This window comes from Gracilinanus agilis, chromosome 4 (genome assembly GCF_016433145.1).
Source record: "Gracilinanus agilis isolate LMUSP501 chromosome 4, AgileGrace, whole genome shotgun sequence".
NCBI lineage: Eukaryota > Metazoa > Chordata > Mammalia > Didelphimorphia > Didelphidae > Gracilinanus > Gracilinanus agilis.
In genome coordinates, this window is record NC_058133.1 from 275443750 (window position 1) to 275467833 (window position 24084).

At 37.9% G+C, this 24084-nt stretch overlaps 1 protein-coding gene across 1 annotated transcript in view; it reads left to right on the plus strand.

Annotated features, from left to right (window-relative positions):
- Positions 1–21038: 21038 nt before the first annotated feature.
- Positions 21039–24084, plus strand: part of BICRAL (BICRA like chromatin remodeling complex associated protein) — a 31042-nt gene continuing 27996 nt past the window's right edge. Inside the window, exons 1-3 of the mRNA XM_044674628.1 lie at positions 21039–21079; positions 21284–21332; positions 21425–21493. Coding sequence (XP_044530563.1) covers positions 21039–21079; positions 21284–21332; positions 21425–21493 — 159 coding nt within the window. The remainder of the gene's footprint in view (positions 21080–21283; positions 21333–21424; positions 21494–24084) is intronic.

Below are 24084 nucleotides of genomic sequence, written 5' to 3' on the forward strand. Positions count from 1 at the left end.
CTGTTTCTTGGAAGTTAATTGTATCCTCTAAAGCAGGGGTTGGCAACCTTTTTGGCCATGAGAGCCATAAACGCCACGTTTTTTTAAATGTAATTTCGTGAGAGCCGTACAGTGCTTACAGTGCGCGCTCCTGTAACAGCGCCTGGAAAAAAAAATTGACTTTATGGCTCCTGCAGAAAGAGCCATATCTGGCCCTCAAAAGAGCCAGATATGGCTCGAGAGCCATACGTTGCCGACCCCTACTCTAAAGAAATGAGACAGACCTTTTTTTTTTCCCTTTAAAAAAATAGATTCCGTGGTATTCTAGTTTTGTTTATCTGTTAATACAGGGGTATAAAAGTTGCTGAACAAATTTAGATTGATGTAGCTAAAGAACATAGATAAAAAAAGCAATTTATTTTTTATGGCTTGCATTTGCATAAATACTATTTAATGGTGGATGATGTAGGATATGCAACAATTCTTAAAAAACAACTTGAAATTAATTTTTGAGATGTCTTTAAAATCTTTATTTTATTTCTTTAAACCTTTACCTTCCATCTTAGAATAGATACTAAGTATTGGTTTCAAGGCAGAAAAGCAGTTGAGGGCTAGGTAGTTGGGTTAAGTGACTTGCCCAAGGCCACTCAAATAAGACATTTCTGAGGTCAAATTTGAATCCTGGACCTCTGGTCTCCAGGCTTGGCTCTCTGTCTACTGAGCCACCTAGCTGCTCTGTCATAATGTTAGACATTTTCTTTGTATCATTTTGTATACAACAATTTCCTGTGTACCTCTCTTCCATTGAGTTGTATCATTACATAGCTTTTTTAAAATTTTTTAAACATTTATTAATATTCATTTTTAACATGGTTACATGCTTCATGCCCTTACTTTCCCCTTCACCCCCCGCTCTCCCCCTGCCCATGGCCGACGCACATTTCCACTGGTTGTAACATGTGTCCTTGTTCAGGGCCTATTTCCATATTGTTGTTAGTTGCATTGGTGTGGTAGTTTTGAGTCCACATCCCCAATCATGTCCGCCTCAACCCATGCGTTCAAGCAGTTGTTTTTCTTATATGTTTCCTCTCCTGCAGTCCCTCCTCTGAATGTGGGTAGCATCTTTACCATAAATCCCTCAGAATTGTCCTGGGTCATTGCATTGCTGCTGGTACAGAAGTCCATTACATTCGATTTTAATTACATAGCTTTTTGCTTTAGAAAATATTATGAATTTCATGAAAAGGATATATTTTCTAATACATATGGAAATCTTGCCTTTTGGTTATGCTATTATTGGTTTCTATCTTTGTTTCCAATGCCACAACAAAAAAACTTAAATCACCTTATCAGAAATGGATTAAATAGAACTTTATTTTTGAGTATTTGAATAAACACAAGATCTATTATTTTCCTGGTCTGACCTCTTCCCCCTGCCCAGCTGATAGTCACATCCTCTTCAAAGTTACCTTGTTTCTGCTTTGTGTCTTCTTGTGTACACATACACATACGTACATACATACATGTACATTGTCTCTACCATTACAACATGTACTAAGGATCTGCTTTACTTTTGTTATTTTATCCTCCGGGCCTAGTACAGTTCCAGTTACATAGTAGGTACTTAAGTGCTTATTTAATTTTTTTCTACCCAAGGAATTCCCTCTAAAGGAGGTTACAGTCCCTATAGGATTATCCTGAGGCATATAGAATTTAAATGACAGCCCCAGCAGCAAGCCTCCTAGACTATATCAAACTTTGGTTGTAATCCAAGTTTTTTAAACTCCAAAGTACAGCACTCTTATTAGCGCCCTAAGCTATAGTTACTACTCTGTCCATAAACACAGCAACCCTTTAAAGTATATTAGTTGATATGGAAAAGTTGAGGACCTAAAGATATTTTCTTCTCTCTTGGTCATGTTCAGCACTTAAAATCCCAGTTTTAGGGCACATTTTGTCATAGTCTCAAAACTTTTGTTGAAAGAATTCATGAAAAATACCTATCTTTTGTAAAAATCTAAAATAATGTGATTGGACTCGGGTTCAGAGTAAAATAGAGGATATCATATCCATTTAAATATTAAAAAGTTCAGTGTTAGAAATGTACAGAGAAATGATTCTCTGGGATATTAAACAATTTGGGGGTTAGCCTGGAGAACACAAGACTGTTAAGTGATTTCAATTTATAACATAGATGATTCATTTAACCTTTACAAATATTCATTGAGGATGCAAACAATGAAAAGTAACTTACAAAGATAAACTCAAGGATTCAGGGTTTTAACAGCAATTTATCTCTAAGGAAAACCATATATTTACACCCATATTTATTATGTACCTGCTAGGTACCAGACATAATGCTTGGCACAAAGGTTACAAAGGTAAAAGAACAAACCTTAAGGAGTTTAAATTCTGCTGTGAGGTTACAGCATGTGTGCAACTAAGTGAATGCAGTCATTTCAGGATCTTTAAAAACTCAGGAAATAGAACTGGCTTCCTGAGCAGGAAGTAGTAACTGAGCTGGGCTTTTGAAGGAAGTTAGGCATTGGTGACTAAAGAACAATAAAAAGAAAAGGACCCCTAGGTACAAAGATATTTATAGTAACTTTTTTGTGGTAGCAAAGAACTCAAAACCAAGGGACTGCTCATCAATTTGGAATGGCTGAACAAATTATCATATATAAATATAATAGTATAAGTTCTATTATTCTGAAGAAATGAAAGGGACGATTTGAGATCCCTAGTAAGACTTGTGTGAATTGGATACAGAGTTAAATAAGAACCAGGAGAACAATTTGTACTAAAATATATATATATATATATAAAGACTTAAGTACTCTGATCAACACGATGATCAGCTACAGTTCCAGAGCACCAAGGATCAAGCAGCTCTTGCCAGAGGTGATTCAGGTTATAGAATGAGATATATTTTTTGGATGTGGCCAATGTAAGATTTTGTTTTGTCAGAAGAGTTTTGTCTTTTGGGTTTTTTTTTTTTCAATGAGAAGAGAAAAATGGCAGGGAGAAATAGATCTTTGTTTATTGAAAAAAAAATTTTTTTTAAGGCACCAGTGAGAAGAGACAGCACTCTAGGTATGGGGGTCAGCCTGTACAAAGGTATGGTAACAGGATTTGGAATGTCAAGTATTAGTCAAGTCTAGATAGAACATAATGTGTGTAAATGAGATTAATTGAAAAAAGTCCAAAAATGTATCTGGGAGTCAGTTTGGTTGAGAGTGAGGATAGATTAAAAATTACCAGGTTAAAATGTTTGTTGCAAAAATAGTTGTTTTTTTTAGGTTTTGAGTCTAAGGAACATTTGTCCTGTAGGTACAATGATTTCTATCTAATCCTGTTGCATTTTTTCATGAAAATATACAAATGTACAGTGACTTGTTTATACCCTTGGAAAATAATTTATCTGACAATTGACCAACAGTTAATCTACCTTTCAGTGGAAGATAACCATCCCATATCTTACCTCCATCCTGTTTGTTTTAAAATAGTTTTGTGATCCAGAAACATCAATGGGTATAAATTAGAACATGCAATAATTTTTTTAAAAATGATAACCTATATCTAGCTTTGAAACTGTGATTTTTTTCTAAAGTTGTATTGATGTATTTTGTTTTCATATTATATCTCCATATCACTCCTACTTCCTAAGAGGTCTCTTGTAACCCCTAAAACAGTTATACAGTGACCTCATTTGAATTTATTTGAATTTGAATTTGAATGAACATTCCTCATCTATACCACCCCCACCTCTATTTTTAAAAATGGACAGCAATCCATGTGTCTCCCTCTCATCTCTTATCACTGAAAAAAGTTAAGAAAATGTTATAAATTTGTATAGTCAAACAAAATAAATTCAGTGACTATACACAAAAATAGATGTGTCTCAGTTTGTTCTGCGAAGTACATCACCTCTCTCTGGTGGAGAGCATGTTTCCTCATCAGTACTCTAGAATCTTAATGATCATGGTTGTTGCCACTTTCAAAATTGTTTTTACAGTTTTGAATAGATATTTCATTCATCAATTTATAAAGTCCTCAAAATTGTTCATTTTTATAATATTGATGTTATAGTATAAATTATACTTTTGGTCCTGCTCACTTCATTCTGAATCAGTTCATTAAGTTTCTGTTTGTCTTTTAAAATCATATCATTTCTTATAGTATAATATTACTTCGTGATATTCATATGCCAGAACTTAGTTGGCCATTCCTCATTTAATGGGCATTCCTTGAATTTTTAGTTTTTTGCCACTAAAGAAAGAGCTGCTATAACTATTTCTGTACTTTATAAAAGACCTTTTTCTTGTTGATCGCTTGTGTAGAGTCTTAACTAGTAACTTTTTGTGTATAATTACAAATTGCTTTCCAGGATGGTTATTTCACAGGTTCAGTCATGCATCATTGTGTCTGGTTTTCCATAGTCCCTTTAACACTTATTTTCTTTTTGTCATATTTGCTACTCTAAAGGGTATAAGTTAAAATCTTAGAATCTCTTTCATTTTTATTTCTCTTATTATTGATTTGGAGCATTTTTTCATTAAGTTATAGCTTGTGTTTCTTCTCTTGAGAACTCTGTGTCCATATCCTTAGACTATTTATCAAGTAGGGAATGATTGTTTTTCTTTTAAATTTATATTAGTTATCTTAAAAATTAGAACTTTATTAGAGAAACTTGCTGCAAAGATTTTTTCCCCTTTTCTTCTTAGCCTTATTGGTTTGTTTGTGCAAAACTTTTTCAATTTTATTCAATCAAAATTATCCATTTTTGCCCTCTATGATCCTCTTTGTTTAATCAAACTCTTCTCCTGTCCATAGATCTAATAGTTATATATTTTTTGTTTCTTATATTTATCATGTGACTTTCATGTATTGTTAGAGACAGGTAGGTGACCAAATGAATAAAAGTCCTAAATATGACCTCAGATACTTACTTACTGACCATGGGCAAGTCACTTAATTTCTGCCTCAGACAGGATTTTACTTGTAAAATAGGGAAAATAATAACACTTATTTCCCAGCATTGTTGTGAAGTTCATATCAGATAATGCCTGGTACCTAGTAGGACCTTAATAAATGGGGTTTCCTTCCTTCCTTCTGTTGTAGAGAAATATGGTTATGTGGTGTATGAATTAATTGCAGTAGCCCTTTTATCACAGTAAGTTTTTTTCTGCCTAACTTTAGGAGCTTACTTTCTATGGTGAGAAAGCATGTAAATAACTAGGTTCTCTTAAGATATATACCAAGTAGATGGAAGGTAATTTCCAGGTGGGGAAGGCAGCCAGTTGCCAAATGGGGAAAACAGGAAAGGATTCCTGTGGAAGGTCCTGTTTGAGCTGAGTCTTGAAGAAGCTCAGGGGATTCTTAGTCAGAGGTGAGGGAACAGAGCATTCCAGGTATGTGGGAAGCCAGTGTAAAGGAAGGGAGAGAGGAGCCAGAAATAGCATATAGGACAGAGGAAGCAGAAGGGAAGTGATTAAGTATTTACATAGTGCCTACTGTGTGCTGGGCATAGCTGCCAGTGTAACTAGATGGTAAATAAGAGTACATGAAAGGATATAAAATGTAAGAAGACTAAATAGGCAGGAGGGAGCCAGGTTGTGAAGAGTATTAAATGCTAACATCAGGCTTTAAATTTAATCCTGGAGATAATAGGGAACCATTGGACTTTCTTGAGGAAGAAGTGACTTAAGTTCTACCAAACTTTAGAAAAACCATTGTGGCATCCTAGTGAAGGATGACTTGGAGAGGGGAGAGACATGAGGCAGGGTGACCTCCTGATTTTGAGTTGAGTGTTCTGTTATGCCAAGCTCTCTCTCTAACCGAGGGCTTCATACATTAGAACTGATTCTCATAACTGTTTTCATAAGCAGTATAGTTTAAAAGAGAACAGGAAAGCGGAAGTGTAGGAGAGAGGGAAGGCAATGAAGTGAACAGGGCAGAGCAGGAGAAAGCTTCAATTTCAGGTCCTGAAGAGAGATCTGGAGCTTTATATCCTCCAAAGAGGTTTCATATATTGAGACAATTGACCATAATCCAAGTCCTTTTGTGGAATGACTGACATCTCTAACTTCCTTTGTGGTATGTAGTACATTAGGCATTTTTTACTTCTCTCTGGGGTGCGCCTCCTCTGAGTCAGTCGATGAACTGCCCTAGCAGGCTACTTGTCTATAATTAGCCTTGGGCTAGGAGACTGAAGGACACTAATATGATGGTGCTCTGACAGCCTCCTTTCCTAGCCTGATTAAAGTGACTCACCCTCCAAGGTAGCTTTGAGTACGCTGAGTCTCACCCTATGGAAAAGGTAGTTCAAAGGAGCTTGGACAACAACTTATCAAGTATGTTTCACAGCATCAGAGTCTCAAATAGAAATAGATCCCCACCAGTTGCCCATGACTTAGAAAACCACAAACTACATTGCATTTTTGCATGTTTACTTATTTTGTCAAATATTTCCCAATTGCATTTTCTAGCTTAGCCCGTACTCAGGAGTTTGCTGGCCCCAGGGATACATCCTCTGTTGTAGATGGCGAGCCTCTAGATGGTGAGTCTAGATCGTCTTATCTTAAAAACATCTGATGTCCTGTCCAACCCTCTCATTTTACATGGATTAGAATACTATTGGACTGTTACTTGAGGAGATTTTCTTGTAGTAACTAGCATCTGAATTATATGTAAGGACCACCTCAAAGTAGATATAAATTTGAAAAAGTTCAATGTGATTACTCTTTCATTCATTTGCTGTTGGGGAAATTCAAAACATAGCCTAGACTAGTGATGGCAAACCTGTGGCATGTGTCCCAAAGATAACATGACGAGCACTTTCTGTGGGTACATGGCTGCATCCCCTCCCCCCCCCCCCAGTTAGTTACTAGAAAGGCAGAGGGACTCAAGCAGGGCTGCTCCCCTCCCCCTCTCCACCGCACCCGAGGACATTTCCCCCATCACCTGCCTCTCTGCCCAGCAGCCCAATAAGAGTGCTTCCTCTCTCCCCTGTATGGGGTAAGGGGTGGGGTGCACCTTACACTTGTGGGTAGGGGAGGGACACCACAGGCAGTTGGGGAGTGGAGCCTGGCACTGCATCTCTAAAAGGTTCACCATCACTGGCCTAGAATGACCAGATGCCATTCAAACAGTGTATTTTACTTTGTGGATTATTGAGAAAAGCATAACTAGTAAACTTTCTCTTTTTTTTTTTAAGCCCTTACCCTTATTGACTCCAAGGCAAAAGAGTGGTGAGGGCTAGGCAATGGGGGGTTAAGTGACTTGCCCAGGGTCACACAGCTGTGAAGTGTCTGAGGTCAAATTTGAACCTAGGACCTCCCATCTCTAGGCCTGGCTCTCAATCCACTGAGCTACCCAGCTACCCCCTAAACTTTCTCTTAAAAATAGTTTGCCAAATGGGAGACAGCTGGGTGACTCAGTGGATTGAACACCAGGCCTAGAGATGGGAGGTCCTGAGTTAAAAATCTGTCCTCATACACTTCTTAGCTGTGTGACCTTGAGCAAATCACTAAATCCCTATTGCCTATATCCCTTTCGGCCTTGGAGCCAATGCACGGAATTGATTCTAAGACAGAAGGTAAGGGTTTGAAAAACTTTTTTTTTTTTAAGATGAATAGATTGAGAAAGGGTGGCACAACATCCAGTGGGACTTGTAGAAACTGGTCATTCTTGAACCACTGAAAAACTAGAAATATCATCTTCCCTTTTAGTTCTGCTATTCTGCTCTCTTCCTGCCTAATCTAATCATCTAACAGTTTGTAAAAAGATAGATACTCCTACCTCTCTTAAAACCTTCCCATCCTACATTTTTGGCCTTTTTGTATCATGACTTAAAATGACTTAACCATTTTTTTTTTAAACCCTTACCTTCCGTCTTGGAGTCAATACTATGTATTGGCTCCAAGGCAGAAGAGTGGTAAGGGTAGGCAATGGGGGTCAAGTGACTTGCCCAGGGTCACACAGCTGGGAAGTGCCTGAGGCCAGATTTGAACCTAGGACCTCCCTTCTCTAGGCCTGGTTCTCAATGCACTGAGCTACCCAGCTGCCCCCTGACTTAACCATTTTTATGTGAAGCTCCAACTACAACTTATGAACTCTATACTATATATATATATACAGTTGTAAAAGAATTTTATAATTTTATAAAATTTATTCAGAAATAACTTATTGAGTTAGAAAACTCTTTTATCCAGTTATATGAATAAGGACACTAGGCATATAGAAGTTAAATTACTTGTTTAAGGTCACAAAGGCAGCACAAAATTAAAACTAGAACTTAATTTATCTTCTTGTATTTATATTCTTATCTCCTATTTTTGAGTATCCAAAGATACCTTAAGAGCAATATATTCTTGATTTGAAGATATAATTCTACACTAAAAAATTTAGGGAAAACATTTTTCAAAACCTATGTTCCAGGGTCACCTAAGACAGAAGAAGGTAAGGGTTTAAGAAAAAACCAAAAAAACCCACCCCATGTTTTATTTCTTGATTTGTCAGTAATTAATTCGTTGTGTAGACTTGGGCAAATAATTTTGCCTCCTTAGGACCTTAATTAACACATCTGTAAAATTAGGATATTTACTCCTGTTTTCTCTCCTTCACAGAAATGTCTTGAGGCTAAAAGAATATAATTTATGTAAAATGCTTTGAGTTCTTAGAAGCAGTCTCCTACCAGTCCTCTTCCTGCAACTTCTAGCCTTAATAAATTACTTAGAGCATCATTAAATGATTTGAATGGCATCATCAGGGCCAATATATGTCAGAAGTGGGACTCTAATTCAGGACTTCCTGGCTCTGAGACTAGCTCTCTATTCTATATACCATTTTGCAAGTGGAGAATAGTTTGCCTAGATTGCAGCAAAATTTTGATAAAATATATCACATTGCTTTTGTGAATTAGATAGATGTGAAGAGCATGACAACCTAATTAGATGAATTCAAAACTGTTTGGATGATTAAACTGAAAGGGTAGTTATAAATGGTTCAGTGTCAACATGGAGTTCCCCGGGGATCTGCTCTTGAGCCTGTGCTAGTTAACATTTTTGTCAGTGATTTGGGGAAAGGCATAAATGCATGCTCATCTTATTTGCAGGTTGACATTATACTTGGAGAGATGATAGCTCGCAAACTGGAAGGCAGGATCAGGATCCAAAAGAATCTCAATAGGCTGAAGCATTGGACCAAATCTAATATAATGAAATTCAGCAGGGATAAGTGTAAAACCTTGGACTAGACAACAAACCAGCTTCAGGTATAAAATAGGGAAGGGCAAAGTTAGGCAGTAGTTTGTCTGAAAAAGATCCAAGGTTGTTAGCTGACTACAAGCCCAATATGAATCAGCAGTGTACTGTGGCAGCCAAAAGAGCTAATGTGATCTTGGGCTGCAGTGAGAGAGGCATGGCTTCCAGATATGAGGAGATGATCAACTCCTATATTCTGCCCTGGTCAGATCTTGTCTGGATATGTGTGTTTAGTTTTGTCCAGAGAAGGACAAGAAAGATGATGAAGGGTCTTGAGGCCATGTTGCATGAAGATCAGATGAAGGAACTAGAAATATTTCGCTCAGAGAAAAGAAACCTCATCTGGGAGATCATGGCTATTTTAAAGTACCTAAAGGTTTGTCATTTAGAAGAATCCTTTGACTTGTTCTGCTTGATCTTAAAGAATCGGGTACAGTGGAGTAAAAGTTGCAAAGATGCTTGATGCCAAGAAAAACTTCCCAGTGATTTGAGCTGTCCCAAAGGGAATTGGGCTGCCTCAAGAGGCAATGGGCTCCATACGTCTTTGAAATCTTTTTTTTAATTTTTATTTTTTAAACTACTTTCTGTACTAGAATCCATAGTAAATATTGATTCTAAGGCAGAAGAGAGGTAAAGGCTAAAGAATTGAGATTAAGTGGCTTGCCCAGGGTCACACAGCTAGTTAGTATCTGAGATCCAATTTGAACTCAGGCCCTCCTGGCTACAGGCCTGGCTCTTAAGTCACTGAGCCACTTGTCTGCCCCTTTTTTTTTGAAGTCTTGATATAGAAGCTGGTCACTTGCCAGAAATGTCATAGTGGAAGATTCTTTTAGGGGATAAGATGGACTTAACTTGATAGCTACCAAAGTCCCTTCTACCTCAGAATGCTGTGATTTCTGTGAAGTTAAAACAGCACGGGTCTCCTCTGGGGCTTTTTTACTTTGTGCTTGGGACTAATGAATGAGTCATCTGTGAGATATTCTGAATTAAACTCATATTCCCCCTTGGCTAGTCTCTCTTCTTCAGACGTAGATCTCCTCATTCATCTGGGAGCCAGTTTGGCATTAGAGGTCAAAGAATAGGAAGAAAAGAAGCACATGTGCTCTAATGGTCTCTCAGCCACCTGATTCATCTGTTTAACAAGCATCTGTTAAATAGCAACTATACTGCTAGGCATGGGGGGTCTGGAGATAATCAACTCTCCTGCCCCAAGGACTTCATACATACTCTATTATTGGGAACAAATACTCTAGTATCACTACCCTCACAGAAAATATTAAAGTTTAAGTATTCTGGGACAGCTAGATAGCACAGTAGATAGAATGCCAAGCCTGAAGATAGGAGGTCCTGGGTTCAAATGTGACTTCAAACTTTTCCTAGCTGTGTGACTGTGGGCAAGTCACCTAACTCCAACTGCCTAGCCCTTACTGCTCTTTTCTCTTAGAATTGATATTAATTCCAAGGCAGAAGGTAAGAATCAGATTGGCCAATATGACAGATAAGCATTGGAAGGAATGTGGCAAAATTGGGACACTAATGCGTTGCTGGTGGAGTTGTGAACTAATCCAACCATTCTGGAAGGCAATTTGGAATTATGCCCAAAGAGCTATATAACAGTGCATACCCTTTGATCCAGTAATACCACTACTAGGTCTGTATCCAAGAGATATTAAAAAATGGGAAAGGACTTGATTGTACAAAAATATTTATAATTGCTCTTTTTGTGGTAGCAAAGAATTGGAAATTGAAGGAATACCCAACAATTGGGGAATGGCTGAACAAATTGTGGTATATGATGGTGATAGAATACTATCATGCTCTAAGGAATTATGAACAGGATGATTTCAGAAAGAACTGGAAAGACCTTGATGGGCTGATGACAGAGTAAAATAAGCAGAACCAGGAAAACATTGTACACAGTAACAGTAATATTGTGGAATGATCAACTGTGAAAGACTTAGCTACTCTCACCAATACAATGATCTGGGACAATTCCTGGGGACTTGTGGCAAAGAATGCTTGCTGTCTACCTCCAGAGAAAGGACATGATTTTTCAGTTGTTTATTTGGATTTATATTTTGAGGGTTTGGGCTTTATAAGATTACTCACTTACAAAAATGAACAATATGGAAATAAGTTGTGTAGTAATACATGCATAATCCAAATTGAATTGCCTGCCAGCACTGAGAGGGGAAAGGGAAAGGAGGAAAGGAAATAAATTTGATTATATAACTTAGGAAAACTTGTGTGGAAATTTATTACATGTAATTGTTTAAAAAAGCTAAATTTTTTAAAATTAAATTAAAATATAAAAATTTTAAAAAGAAGGTAATGGTTTTTTTTTTTTAAGTTTTAAGTATTGAGCTACTGAAACTTAAAATTGCACTAAAACTTTTGAAACACTTTTTACATATATTGATTCAAAACTGTTTTGCCAAGCTAATGATGAGTTTGGGACCTAGAGCAGGCCACTCTAAACTTCTGTAATTTATCAATTGCTCACAGAAAGGCTATGCCCCTTAACTTATATAGTATAGAATATTGACCTTTGTTTTTGACCTAAGTGTTGTTGCTTTTCAGTATTGACTTTCTTTTAACTTGTCATTGTGGTAGAAGCAGTATGGTCTAGTAAATAGACTGTTGATCTTGGAGTCATATTTCCATTGGTTCAGATCCTGGCCCTTTGCTATTAGCTTTGTGCCCATGAATAAACATACTTACTTAGCCTTTGGGGATCTCAGGTAAAGATGATACATTGCAGAATATTTTCAAGGGTGAAAGAAACTTCTATACTAGGGATTCTCTACTCTACTAAAATGATGCATTGGGAGCAAAAAAGTGTATTTGTTGTTCTTTTGACATTTCTATTTCCCATTTAAATTTCTTCATACAAGTTTTCCTGTGTTACTCTAAGTCCTTATGGCACAGTAATATGTAACTTTTTAAGAAAATGGATTGGTTCATTATGAATTTATCATTGCTTGAGCTCTTCAAGTAAAGGTTAAGATGATTGTTGTTGAAGCTGTAGATGAAATTCTTGTTTAGATATAGGCCAGCCTAGCTATTAGCCTCTGATTGTTTTTTCCAGTTCTGATTCTGATTCATTATGCCTAGATATTTGACACTTATGTATTGACACAGAGGAGAAAAATATGTTTAAGTACATTCCTGAAGTTTTTCTGGCTTGAGAAAATAGATATTTATTTAAGGATCATTTAGTCTTTCAGCAAACAGGTACCTATTATAGTTATGTACTGTGTTAGGTCACTAGGAACATTCAAAGTTAAATGAGATATTACTTCCATAGATTTTAGAAAGAACTTCAGCCTATATATAACATAACATTATTATATTAATTATACATTTATTAAATCTTTAATACAGACCAGATGCTGTGCTAGGTGGGAGGAATAAAAAGACAAAAGAAGACAGACCTGCCCTCAGGGACTTTACATTCCATTCAGAGGTACAGTGGTTCACAGATAATTAGAGGCAACTTGATAGATAGCAGGCTAGACCTCCTTTAAGGAAAATCCAAGTTCAAATATGGCCTGGAAGACTTACCATCTGTGTGTCTCTGAGCAAGTCACTTAACTGCTATTTAATATACCTCAGTTTCCTCAACTGTAAAATGAGGTTACTACTAATACCTACCCTCCAGGGTTGTTGTGAGGATTAAATGAAAAAACATCATAATAATTTATAAGGCACTTTGCAAACATTAAAGCTCCATATAAAGGCTAGCTATCATTATTATATGAAATACAGAGATGGAGAAATAGTAAGGACCTTCAGAAGGATCAGTGTGGCTCTTGAGTTGATCCTTGAAGGGAACCAATTGTTCCAGGAGGTGAAGATGAGGAAGAGCTTGCACAGAGGCACAGGGCCAACAGATGGAATACTGAGTTCAGAAAAAAGCAAGAAGGTCATTTGAGAGTACATAATCTAACTGTAGTGATTCTGTCTGCATGGTTGTGTGACCATCTCCAGTACAGTTTAGCACACTCCAGAAGAAGGCTTTAATCCAGAATTGGAAGTCTAGAAAGAGGTGAGGAGTGATTGGGCAATGGACAAAACATTTGAGGATCAAGGACAGTGTAAATTTTAGCTGGTTAACTAATGGGTCAAGATTTTGATTAGAGGAAAGTAAAGGTAGAACAGTAGTAAAAGGCTAGGAAACCAGGAATAGAGTATAGGAAGAACTGGAAGTATAGGAGGTTGTTACAAGAATTTCATATTTTTGTGTCATTCATGTAGAATAAGTGTGGGTGAAAATGAGGTGAAGGAATAACTATCCCCCTGTGTGGCTGAGGTACAATGAAGGTGCAGATCATAGAAATGGCCTGGGAGTGAGGGTAGGGGTGGGAAGGGGGGGGCGAAATCATTGGACTTTGCACTCTGAGACCATGGGCCTTCTCACTCCATCATTTTCTGACCTGCCACATACTATCCCCCCTCTCTCCCTCTTTCCACTGCTTGCTTTGGCCTCAACCCTCCCTCTACTTTCCTCACCATAGCATCTTCCCTGGCCACAAGTTTAGCAAATAAGGTCCTTGAGGACCTAGACCAGGACTGGCAAACCTTTGTGAGTTCATGTGCCCAAAGGGCAAATTCAAGCTGTCTGTGAACCCCCGCCTTACCAGAGAGAGAGCTGAGGGAGAAAGTGCTGGCTTTGGGAGTCTGGACAGAGGGGCTGGGCATGCAAAAATGTCCTCTGGCACTGGGCAGAGGGGGATAGGCGGCTCCCCAGTGCCTATTCTGCACACGTGCCACATCTTTGCCAACTTGGATCTAGACTATCTTAGTTTTATATCTGTATCCCCAGCCCTTATGTTGATGTAGGATATAAGGCTCTTCAGGCCTTTATTTGTTCATTTATTTTAGACCCTTAACCATATCGGTTCCAGAGTAGAAGAGTGGTAAAGGTCATCTAGCTAGAAAGTGTCTGAAGTCACATTTGAACCCAGAATCTCTTTTCTCCAGGTCTGGCTCTCTATCCACTGAGCCATTTCATGTCCCAGACTTTACATTCTAATGAGGAAACAACTTATGTATATGAGAACATACAAGATGAAAACAATGTAAGTGGAAAGTAACTATAAGAGGTATTGGCACTTAGAAACTGGGGGGACCAGGAAAATCGGTGCTCAAACTGTGTCTCAGAGAGAGGGAGGGATTTTAAAAGTCAGGAATTGGGAACAAGAGCACCCCAAGCCTGGCTGTCAGGCAGTGCAAAGGCATGAAATGAGAGATGTGGAGTAGCGTGGGAGTAAGCCCAAATGTCTGGGTTGTGGAGTGCATAGAGGAGTGTGGAATCTAAGAAAATTAGAAAAGCCAGAAAGGACCAAGTTGTGAAAAGCTTTAAATGCACAGGACTTTATATTTGATCCTAGAAGTAAGAATAAAACACTGGACATTTTTTTAGTGGAGGGGTGACTTGCTCAGACCTCTGATTTCAGTTTCTTAGATGAGTGTAGAGAGAGTTAGGCAAGACTTGTGGCCAGAGACCACTAATTCCAGTAGTCCAAGTGAAATAATGAGGTAGTTGTGTGAATTGAGAAAAGAGAAGGTATGTATGAGATGTTATAGAGAAAGAAATGACCAGATTTGGTGACTGATTGGATATATGGGTTGAGCAAAAGAAGAAGAGTCAAAGATGATCCTGAGCTGGAAAACCTGGGCTACTGGGAGAATGGAGGTGCCTTGAGTAATAAAGAAGTTCAAAAGAGAGGAGGCTTGGGGAAAAAATATTGAGTCTTGTTTTGGACATGTTGAATTTGAGATGCCTTTGGGACATCCAGTTCAAAATGTCCAACAAATGATTCATGATATGGGACTGGAGCCCAGGAGAGAAACTAAAGCTGAATAAAAAGACCTGGGAATTGTTGCATAGAGATAATAATTGAACCCATGGGGGCTGATGAACTCATCAAGTGAGAGAATATAGAGAAAAAGAAAAGAGAGCCCAGGACAGAGCCTTGGGGGATATATCCACAGTTCCTGGGTATAATACAGATGATGATTTAACAAAAGAAATAAAAAGGAGCTGTCAGATAGACATAAAGAGAGCCAAGAGTAATGAAATAGTAATGAAAGCCCTAAATGCAGAGGATTCACATCCCTGCCCTGACTGTTATTCTGGGATGGAGGGGGCTAGGGGGTGTGGGGAAATGGCTGGCCAGTTATACAGGGTTGAGATCAGATTTTATTTAGCTATGACCTGGGCAGTTCTGAGTAGATTAATTCCTCAAGGTAGATATCCCCACCCTGCAGTCTTTAAGTACCATTATCCTCATTTAAAGTATGAAATAACCAAGGGCCTGAGCTAGGTCACAGCAGACTTTAGAAACTTAATTTTTTATATACTTTAAATACATAGAATGTCAATGGTACTTCAAAGTATAACATTCCACCCCACCCCCACCCCCCCCCCCACCCAAAAAGCCCAGAATACTTAGGCTTATCTAAACATTTATTAAACTTCTACTAAATGCAAGATGCTGGGCATGCAAAGACAAAAATGACTTAACCTTCTCTAAATCTCTACAAAATAGATGCAACATAATAGAAGGTAATTTTTGAGGGGAGGCCCAAGAAGCTAAGGGGATCAAGAAGAGCTTGGTGTGGAAGGCAGCTGAGCTGAGCTGGGAAGAAGACAAGGGATTCCAAGAGGCAGAAGTTGTAGAGGGAGTGCATTGCAAGCATGGGCATAGGAGACAACTCCAAGTCACGGAAATGGGAGCCTGAGACCTTAAAGCAAGGCTAAAGGATAACGTGTTTTCCTGTGCTGAGTAAGCACAGGAAATTTTTGAATTTGAATTAGATTTTATATTATAGCAGCTGCAGCACTTAACATAGAACTTTCACTCTGCAAGATGCTTTACTTTTCTTTATCCTCTCAGTAACCCTGTAGAAGCTAGTGGGATGGGGTGGAGTGTGTGAAGCCATCCATATACTACATTCTGAAATATTTTTGTTATTTTTCCAAACCCTTGTCTTCTGTCTTAGAATTGATACTAAATATCAGTTCCACAACAGAAAAGAAAATGTAAGGCAATTGGGGTTAAGTGATTTGCCCAGGGTCACACTGCTGGGAAGTGTCTGAGATCATATTTGAACCCTCAAATTTGAACTAGTCAAAGCCTGATATTGCTATCCATTGAGACACCTAGCTGCCCCTCTGTCTTTTCCACTACCTCCCCTGCATGCCTCAAGCTCTCTGCCTTCACATCTGCCTCCTGGCTTCTTCACCTTTAAGACTAGCTCAACTCCCATTTTCTGCAGAAGCCTTCCCAAGTTCCCCAATTATTGGTGCCTTTTTCCTGAGATGAACTCCCATTTTCACAGTGTATATAGATCTGTCTCTCTTGTACCTTAGTCTTTTGCATGTTATCTTCCCCCATTAAGCACCTGAAGAGCTGGGACTATGTTTCTGTTTCTCTTTGTATCACCCAGCACTTAGCATAGTGTCAGGCATGTTGGCCAAATGCTCAGTAAATACTTAACTGAAGTACCACCAAGCTGGACAGATTTCACACTACAGACCTCGTAATGGATTATCCTCTGAGGGTCTTCCCAAGTTTGAAGCAGCACATTCAGCAAACATTTATTATATTGCCTTCTAGGTATCAGGCACTATGCTATTCTCAAAGCATACAAAGACAAAAACAGCACAGCCCCTGCCCTACAGTAACTTACATTCCGTGGCCACAAAGAGATGAATTTTTTTTTCAACCATAACATTAAGATCATTTACTTAAGGCAGAAGTTCTCTCAGCAGGAAATTCCTAGTTCCTTAAAGTGTTGAGGAAAATAGAGCTGACACAAAGTGAGATTCAGAGCTGAAAAGAGCCTGAGAGACCGTCTAGTCCAGCCTCCTTATTTATAGATGAAGAAACTGGGCCACATAGGTGAAGTAACTTGCCAGTATGAACTCTGTTTCCCACCTCTTGAAAGAATTTCACTTCTCACTTTCGTTTCCTGGGATATTGAGTCTTAGGTTTTCCTCTATGGTGTGGATCATTGACCAGAGTACTTATTTGGGGTTCAGAAACATGTTGAACCTCTACGTATTCAGAAATATTCAGAGCACATCTTTTTTGCCAGCAAAGAATTGGTAACTGGTGGAGAAGAGGGTAGGAGATCATTTGAGGAATGACCGAACAAATTATTGCATATGTATGTGATGGAATTTTATTGTACTGTAAGTGATGAAGGGACTGTTTTTAGAGACAGGTGGGAAGACATGTACAAACTAATGTGGTGAACAATTTATACAATGTGAATATAAAAGGAAGAAGAACAACTTATACAATGTTAGCAGTACTGTGAAGACAAATAATTTTGAAAGAATTAAGAACAAAAAAATCAATACAATGTCTAGTCATGATTCTAGAAGACTCATGATAAAACATGCTACCTACTTCCTGGACTCAAAGTGAAAATTAAGATATATTTTTTGGACATGGCCAACACAGGAATTTATTTGCTTGATTATACATGTTTATAATAGGGATTATGTTTTTCTTCTTATTGGGAATGAGAAGATGGAAGAGGGGAAAAGGCAAATTTTAATTATTTTTTCAAAATAAAGTTTAATTAAAAAAAAAAAGCACAGATCCCTAGCTGTATGATTCTGGGCAAGTCACTTAACTCCAATTGCCTAGCCCTTGCTGCTTTAATGTCTTAGAATTGATACTAAGACAATAAGGGAAGTATTAAAAAAATAAAAATAAGCATGAGTCAAAATAGTTTCCAAGGTTGAATGTATTTTAAGAATCTCTTTAAGAAGTAGTGGGGAAGAATGTGCTATTAATTTGGAGCTGCCCCTAAGATCAATAAAGGGTATGGCCCTTTAAAAATGGCATTCTGGGAGCACTATTGAGTATAAAGACTCATAGCATTCTACCCATTTGAGAGTAAAAGAAGGCAGATCTGTCTGGTAGGTCTCTGAAGCCTCTGGAGGATGGATACTAGAGTTCCTTGAAATTTACAAAGAATATTCTTTTAAGTCAGATGTTGACCAGCAGTGTTTATTTGGGGTAACAGGAGGGAGGTTAGAGAGTGACTTGTAGTTTCAGCTGATATGATTAAATTGTTGTCTCTTTTATCATGCCATACAGGGAGCAGCTTCAGCCGGCTGCTTTGTCTAGGAAGATGGAAACTCTCTGTACCTGTCAGAGTTTTCCCTAGAAGCTGAGAAGTCTTTTTCATCTTGAAAAGACACTGTAGTAGAGTAACCTTCATGGAGAACCTTAGGTTAAGGATGGCATTTATTCCTCAGTTGGCATTTGCACCACTTAGATTTAGCTAGATTAGAGAAAGGAGTAGGAGTGGATTATACAAAACTATTTAGGAATGGTCTGTATTAATTTAATTTTTCTCAATAAATCTGCTTCCTGAGGTTGCTGGTTACACAAGTGCTTTTTAAGATTAGACATCAAACACAGGCAAATCTAGTTTAGATCCTCATAGGAGATAGAACTTAGTGGAACCCTGGAAGTTATCATATCCAACTCCTTCATTTTATAGAGAAAGAAAAAGTTAAGTAACTTCATTTAAGATCAAACAGTTAATAATAAGTAGTTCGGCCAGGAATTGAAACCAAATCTTCTGACTATATCTATTGCCCCTTCCCACTCTACTGGCCTGCCATTTAAATTCTTAGAAGGGATAGAGGGGACACAATGAGATAAAATCATGTCTTATATACCAATAAGGTTATGTCAAAATTGACTTTACCTTCTTGCATGTATCTGTGATGGGAGTTGGGGAGGCATTACTTCTCTAGTGCTATATGCAAACCTTTATAATCTCCAGCTATCTTTAAAATGAGGTCCTATTCCAGGAAAAAGATTAGATCCTGAGGTAGGCCCCAGTTAAAACTATCTTTGGAGGGGCAACTAGTTGGCTCAACTTCAGGCCTGAAGTTGGGAGGGTCTGGGTTCAAATGTGACATCAGACACTTCCTAGCTCTGTTACCCTCCGTAAATTATTTAATCCCCACTGCCTAGCCCTTTTACTGCTTTTCTGCCTCATAATGGATGCTTGGTATCAATTCTAAGACAAAAAGTCAGGGTTTTTTGTTTTTTGTTTTTATATTTTGTTTTTTAAGATAAGGGTTAAAAAAAAAAAAAAGAAAAGAAAAATCTCCTTAGCTGGTTAGGAGATTGACTCAAAAATATCTCTGCCTAATAGTGGAAGTCACTTTTTTTTATTTTTATTTTTATTTTGTTTTTGTTTTTGTTTCCATTCCCCATCCTTGTCCTTCAGAATGGGCCACATATACATACATTAACAAAGGGGAACACCTGCATGTCTGAACCTGTGAACAGACTCTACCTTAGTGTTCCTGCTCAGGGCTTCACTTCTAATAGCAGGTGCTCCTTTTGATGATTTCTCCTCACTTTCTCTAGCATCCTTGTTGTGCCTGGAGAGACATAGCTGCCCAGCTCACTTTCCTAGCCCTTAGATCCCTCAGTAACAGAATTAGCCAGCTACGGAAGGGCAGAAAGGAGCCCCCTAGAGAGATACTCACCCCTTTGGGAGCTGTCCTTGGGCATACTCTGTGGTCCTTGTGCAGGAATGAGCTATGCCTTCTGTGCCTCATCTCTACTGGAAAGAGTTGGTGTGGTTAGTTAGGAAGGCAGTCTAGCTGATGGGAAAATTTTGTTTGTTATTTAAGAAAAAAAGCCCATTCTGAATCAATCTTCCCTTCTGCCTTGGGGCATCTCCCTAGCATTTCACTCCTGCCTAACTGCCATTCACAACTGCCCTTTCCAACTGCCACAGAACTCTTGTTTCTGGTATTCTGTGATGTAAATTATTCCATGTATTGCTTGAAATGGGTACAGAGCACTGTTGCCACGTGTGCGAGTGTTAGTGTAAGTTTACAGGACCTGGGACTGGGGAGGGGGTTGGGCAGGCTTTTGAACTTGTCCAGTTTCCATAACACAATAATTTGGTCATTTAGGCTTGGCAGGTGACTTAGCTTATGCTTTAAATATTTAGAGGAGCTAGTGGTGGGTATCTTTCCAGAGATTTTTTTTTCCCACACACATTCACACATACTGAGTATCAGGATTTTGGTCCCAGAACATGGATTGTATGGAATTCAAGACTTGGCAGCACTGTTGCAAGGGACAGATGATCAAAATGTGTCACCGAGCTTCCTGTAGCTGCTTCGGGTTTGGGACTATCTGTGGTCTTTCTCCTTTGTTCATGAAATCTCTTAGAATATGGTGAGGATGAGCTATTCTCTGTTTTCTTTAAGAAAGTAAGGAAATGGGTCACTCTTCAGCATGAGCAAAAATGCCCTGATGATAGTGCTAGATGTATCTTTCTAAGACTTTTTCTAAAATGAAAGTTAAGAGATTATCTTCTGTTGGGGCTCATTGTAGAAAAGTTTACAGTTTAAGCTCACTAGACTCTGAGTTTAAAGTTTGTTCTTTGTCTTTGTCTCCTCTGTCTTTATCAGGGGATCTACCATCCCCAACTATGTTTCATTTATCTTAAGCCCTTTATTACATACAGTATGTGACTTAGTTATCTATTGATTTAATAATATTTATTCCTAAATAATTAGAATGATTTAAATAAGACATTTTCTATATCTTAACAACTATAGAATCAGAGGTTTAAAATCTCCCCTAAATATTTTCAACCTTATTAGATGGGTAAAAATTTCATGAGTGGTACAGATTTTTAGGAAAGTATATTTTACATGTTAAAACTGCATTGATACTGTTAATTTTATTTTGATGAAACATCAGCCCTTTCCTTTTTGTTGTAGTTGTCATGGATGATGATGATGACTCGTGTCTCCTTGATCTTATTGGGTAAGCTTCCCATTTAGAAATTAGCAAAACACAGCTAGCTGTGTAAGATCAACTGCATTAACAAAACCTATTCTGTGGGTTACAACAATGCTGGATGCATTAAATGTTAAGTACTCTCCATGATCTCTCATTTACTGCAGTTAAATCTTGCAAGATAGGTGATTTGTTGGTTTATTTTATTTTTTTCTCTTTTTTTTTTTTTAGAGACCCACAGGCATTGAACTATTTTCTACATGGACCTAGTAGCAAATCTGTATGTATTATTCTAACACATCAAATCATATAAACTTTGTTAATGGTTTCACTTGAAGTAACCACCATTTTGCCAAATCTGTACCGTTTCAGAGCTCTGACGACTTGACTAATGCAGGATATTCTGCAGCCAACTCAAATTCAATTTTCGCCAACTCTAGCGTAAGTATCAAGAAGTGAATAGCTCTTTGAGTATCCAGTGCATGCCAAAGGTGGTTAAGGTTTTCTGCCTTGCTGTTCCTGTGTCTTTTGCTGCCTTTGCTTAATGAGATTTTAAATCTTTCTCTTGTGAAGTTTCTGGGAGAGAAAAGTTACTGAACTCTAGAAATTTTCCATTGTTAACAGCCAGATGAGATAGTCCAGGGTAAGATTTTCTTTATCAGTTTCCTAAACTTTCATTTTTGCCTTTTCCAAATGATTTGATTATGTGGCTTTGGCATATTTCTAGTCTTACTTCCATACTTCAGGGGCCTGTGATGCCCTCCATGTCGATACTCCTTCCACCAGTGACAACTATAACTCCTCTACACCTTAATAAATGAGTTTGCTATGGCTAAAGAAAATACATCACTTGGTAACTAATCTTGAAGGGGTGAACCTCTCCACATTTAACTAGGCTTATCCTTAAGGAGATGGATATAGGCTATTATATCATTTAGTATATCTTTTTTTAACCCTTCCATCTTAGAATCATATGTATTGATTCCAAGGCAGAAGAGCAATAAGGGCTAGACAATTGGGATTAAGTGACTTGCCCAGGGTCACATAGCTAGAAAGTATGAGCTCAGATCTGAATGCAAGACATCCTGTCTCTAGGTCTGGCTCTCTATCCACTGAGCCTCCCCTATTTTATTATAGCTTGAAACCTTTTGTAGGTTTGTAGCTTGTAGGCCCCTGACCCAACCTGTGTTTTGCAAAAGTCAGCATTATTGCCTTTGTTGTTATCAGGGTGTAGGGATTTACTTTCTCATTACTGACTACATATTGAGTACTAATTAAAAATTATTACAGATCTGAAACCAGAAATGGCAAATTTACTACAGAATTTTAAGTTTTAGATGAAACAATTACTTAACTTAGTTATCCAGATGGTATTTCCAAGTTATTTTTACCAAGACCTCAAATTATTTAAGTTTATAAACTACCTTGATTCTTTCTGAGTCTACTGTATCTCTAAGATTATTATTGTCATGGTTACATATGATTACATAGCTCATTATATACTGTTTGTCAGATTATGTCAGGATTACACCTAGGATTATAAAGTGATGAGCTTAAGTGAAACTGAATTTTGTACATGCCCTCTGGGTTCAGTCTCATCATGTTTTAGTCACATCTCATATAGTAAAGATCTGATATCAAGTCATTAAGTATATACGGTCTTGTCCTTCAAGATCAACATTAAAAGGTATTTCACTTGCCACTCTCATGTGGATGCTAAGTCAGTAATTCATTCAGAAATATTTACTGATGTCTTCTGTGCAGGGGGCAAATGAAAAGCCAATGTGAAAGATGGTTTGGGGTTTTTTCTTTATCTCATAGGCTTATGTTTCCTGTCTTGTCTGTTTTGGCCAAACATGGGTAATAACCACCTGTGTAACTCTTACTTATTATACCAGCAGATTTCAGCTTTGATGATCTCAAATAAAATCTTCAGTCTTGGCTTCATATCTCATTCACCTGTTTTTTTCTACTAAGTCCTAAGATGGTGATGGTCACTTGAGCTCTCATTGCTTCAGTTCCATTCTGTGATGACTGGAGGGTATTTTTAATTTCCTTCTCTATTTGTAAACTTAACTCTGCCAGTCTAAGCTTTCTCTTTTTTCTTCTTCTTGATTCTTTATATCATCTAGCATTCACCTCTTTACCACCTCAGCCTTACTGATCCAGCACCACAAAAGGGTGCCATCTTTCCTAAATGGACTATCTTTCTATCCCTTAAAAAAAAAAAAACAGACTATATTAAGTATCACTTAACTTCCTATCTTCGTTTTTCTTTCATTCTTTGTCTTTATTTTGTAATTCTTGGGTGTCCTGACAAATACTGTGCTAAAAAATCATTTGTGTGATAATTTAACATTGGAAAATATTTTTAAAATATTTTTGTATGTATTTCTGATTAAGATTTATTCCTTAAGTATGTAGACTATCTACTATTTCTGGTATCCTTGTCAAAGCAGGAATATGGTAACAATGACTCTTTGACTTTTGATTACTAAAATGAGTACTTAGGTGGCTTTTAAAAAATCGCTCATTTTCAAGCAGCTAAATGTCTTTTAACTCACTATGTGACAGAAGTTGATTCCTGTCTGGACTAGTCTTTTCTGGAGTAGGTTGCCAGTTTAATCTTCCATGACTAATGATTCTGGGAAGCTATCAAATTGGTCTGTGTCTGAGAAATTCTGGGAGAGTGGGTATTCTGGGGTCCCCGTGGGTCATTATTTATGGCAGGTCTACTTTGATCTGACAGCCCTGCTGGATCCCTTTCAGGACAACTACTGGGAGCTCCCAGGACTGACTCGGTCCCCATGGTCCTTAGGACTAAGGACTTTTGGCTGCTTTGTGGACAGTTGTCTGCACCTACAGGTCAGGAGTGGGCTAGCCTTAGGTGTGTAGCAATTTGACCAACTACTTTGTGCCTCTGCCTCAAAAAATGGAGATAATAAAGCGTATTGCATTTTACTAATCAATGAAAGGAGTTAGAAAGTATTTGAATGCTGCATTTTAGATGTCATCACCAGAGAAACAAAGCA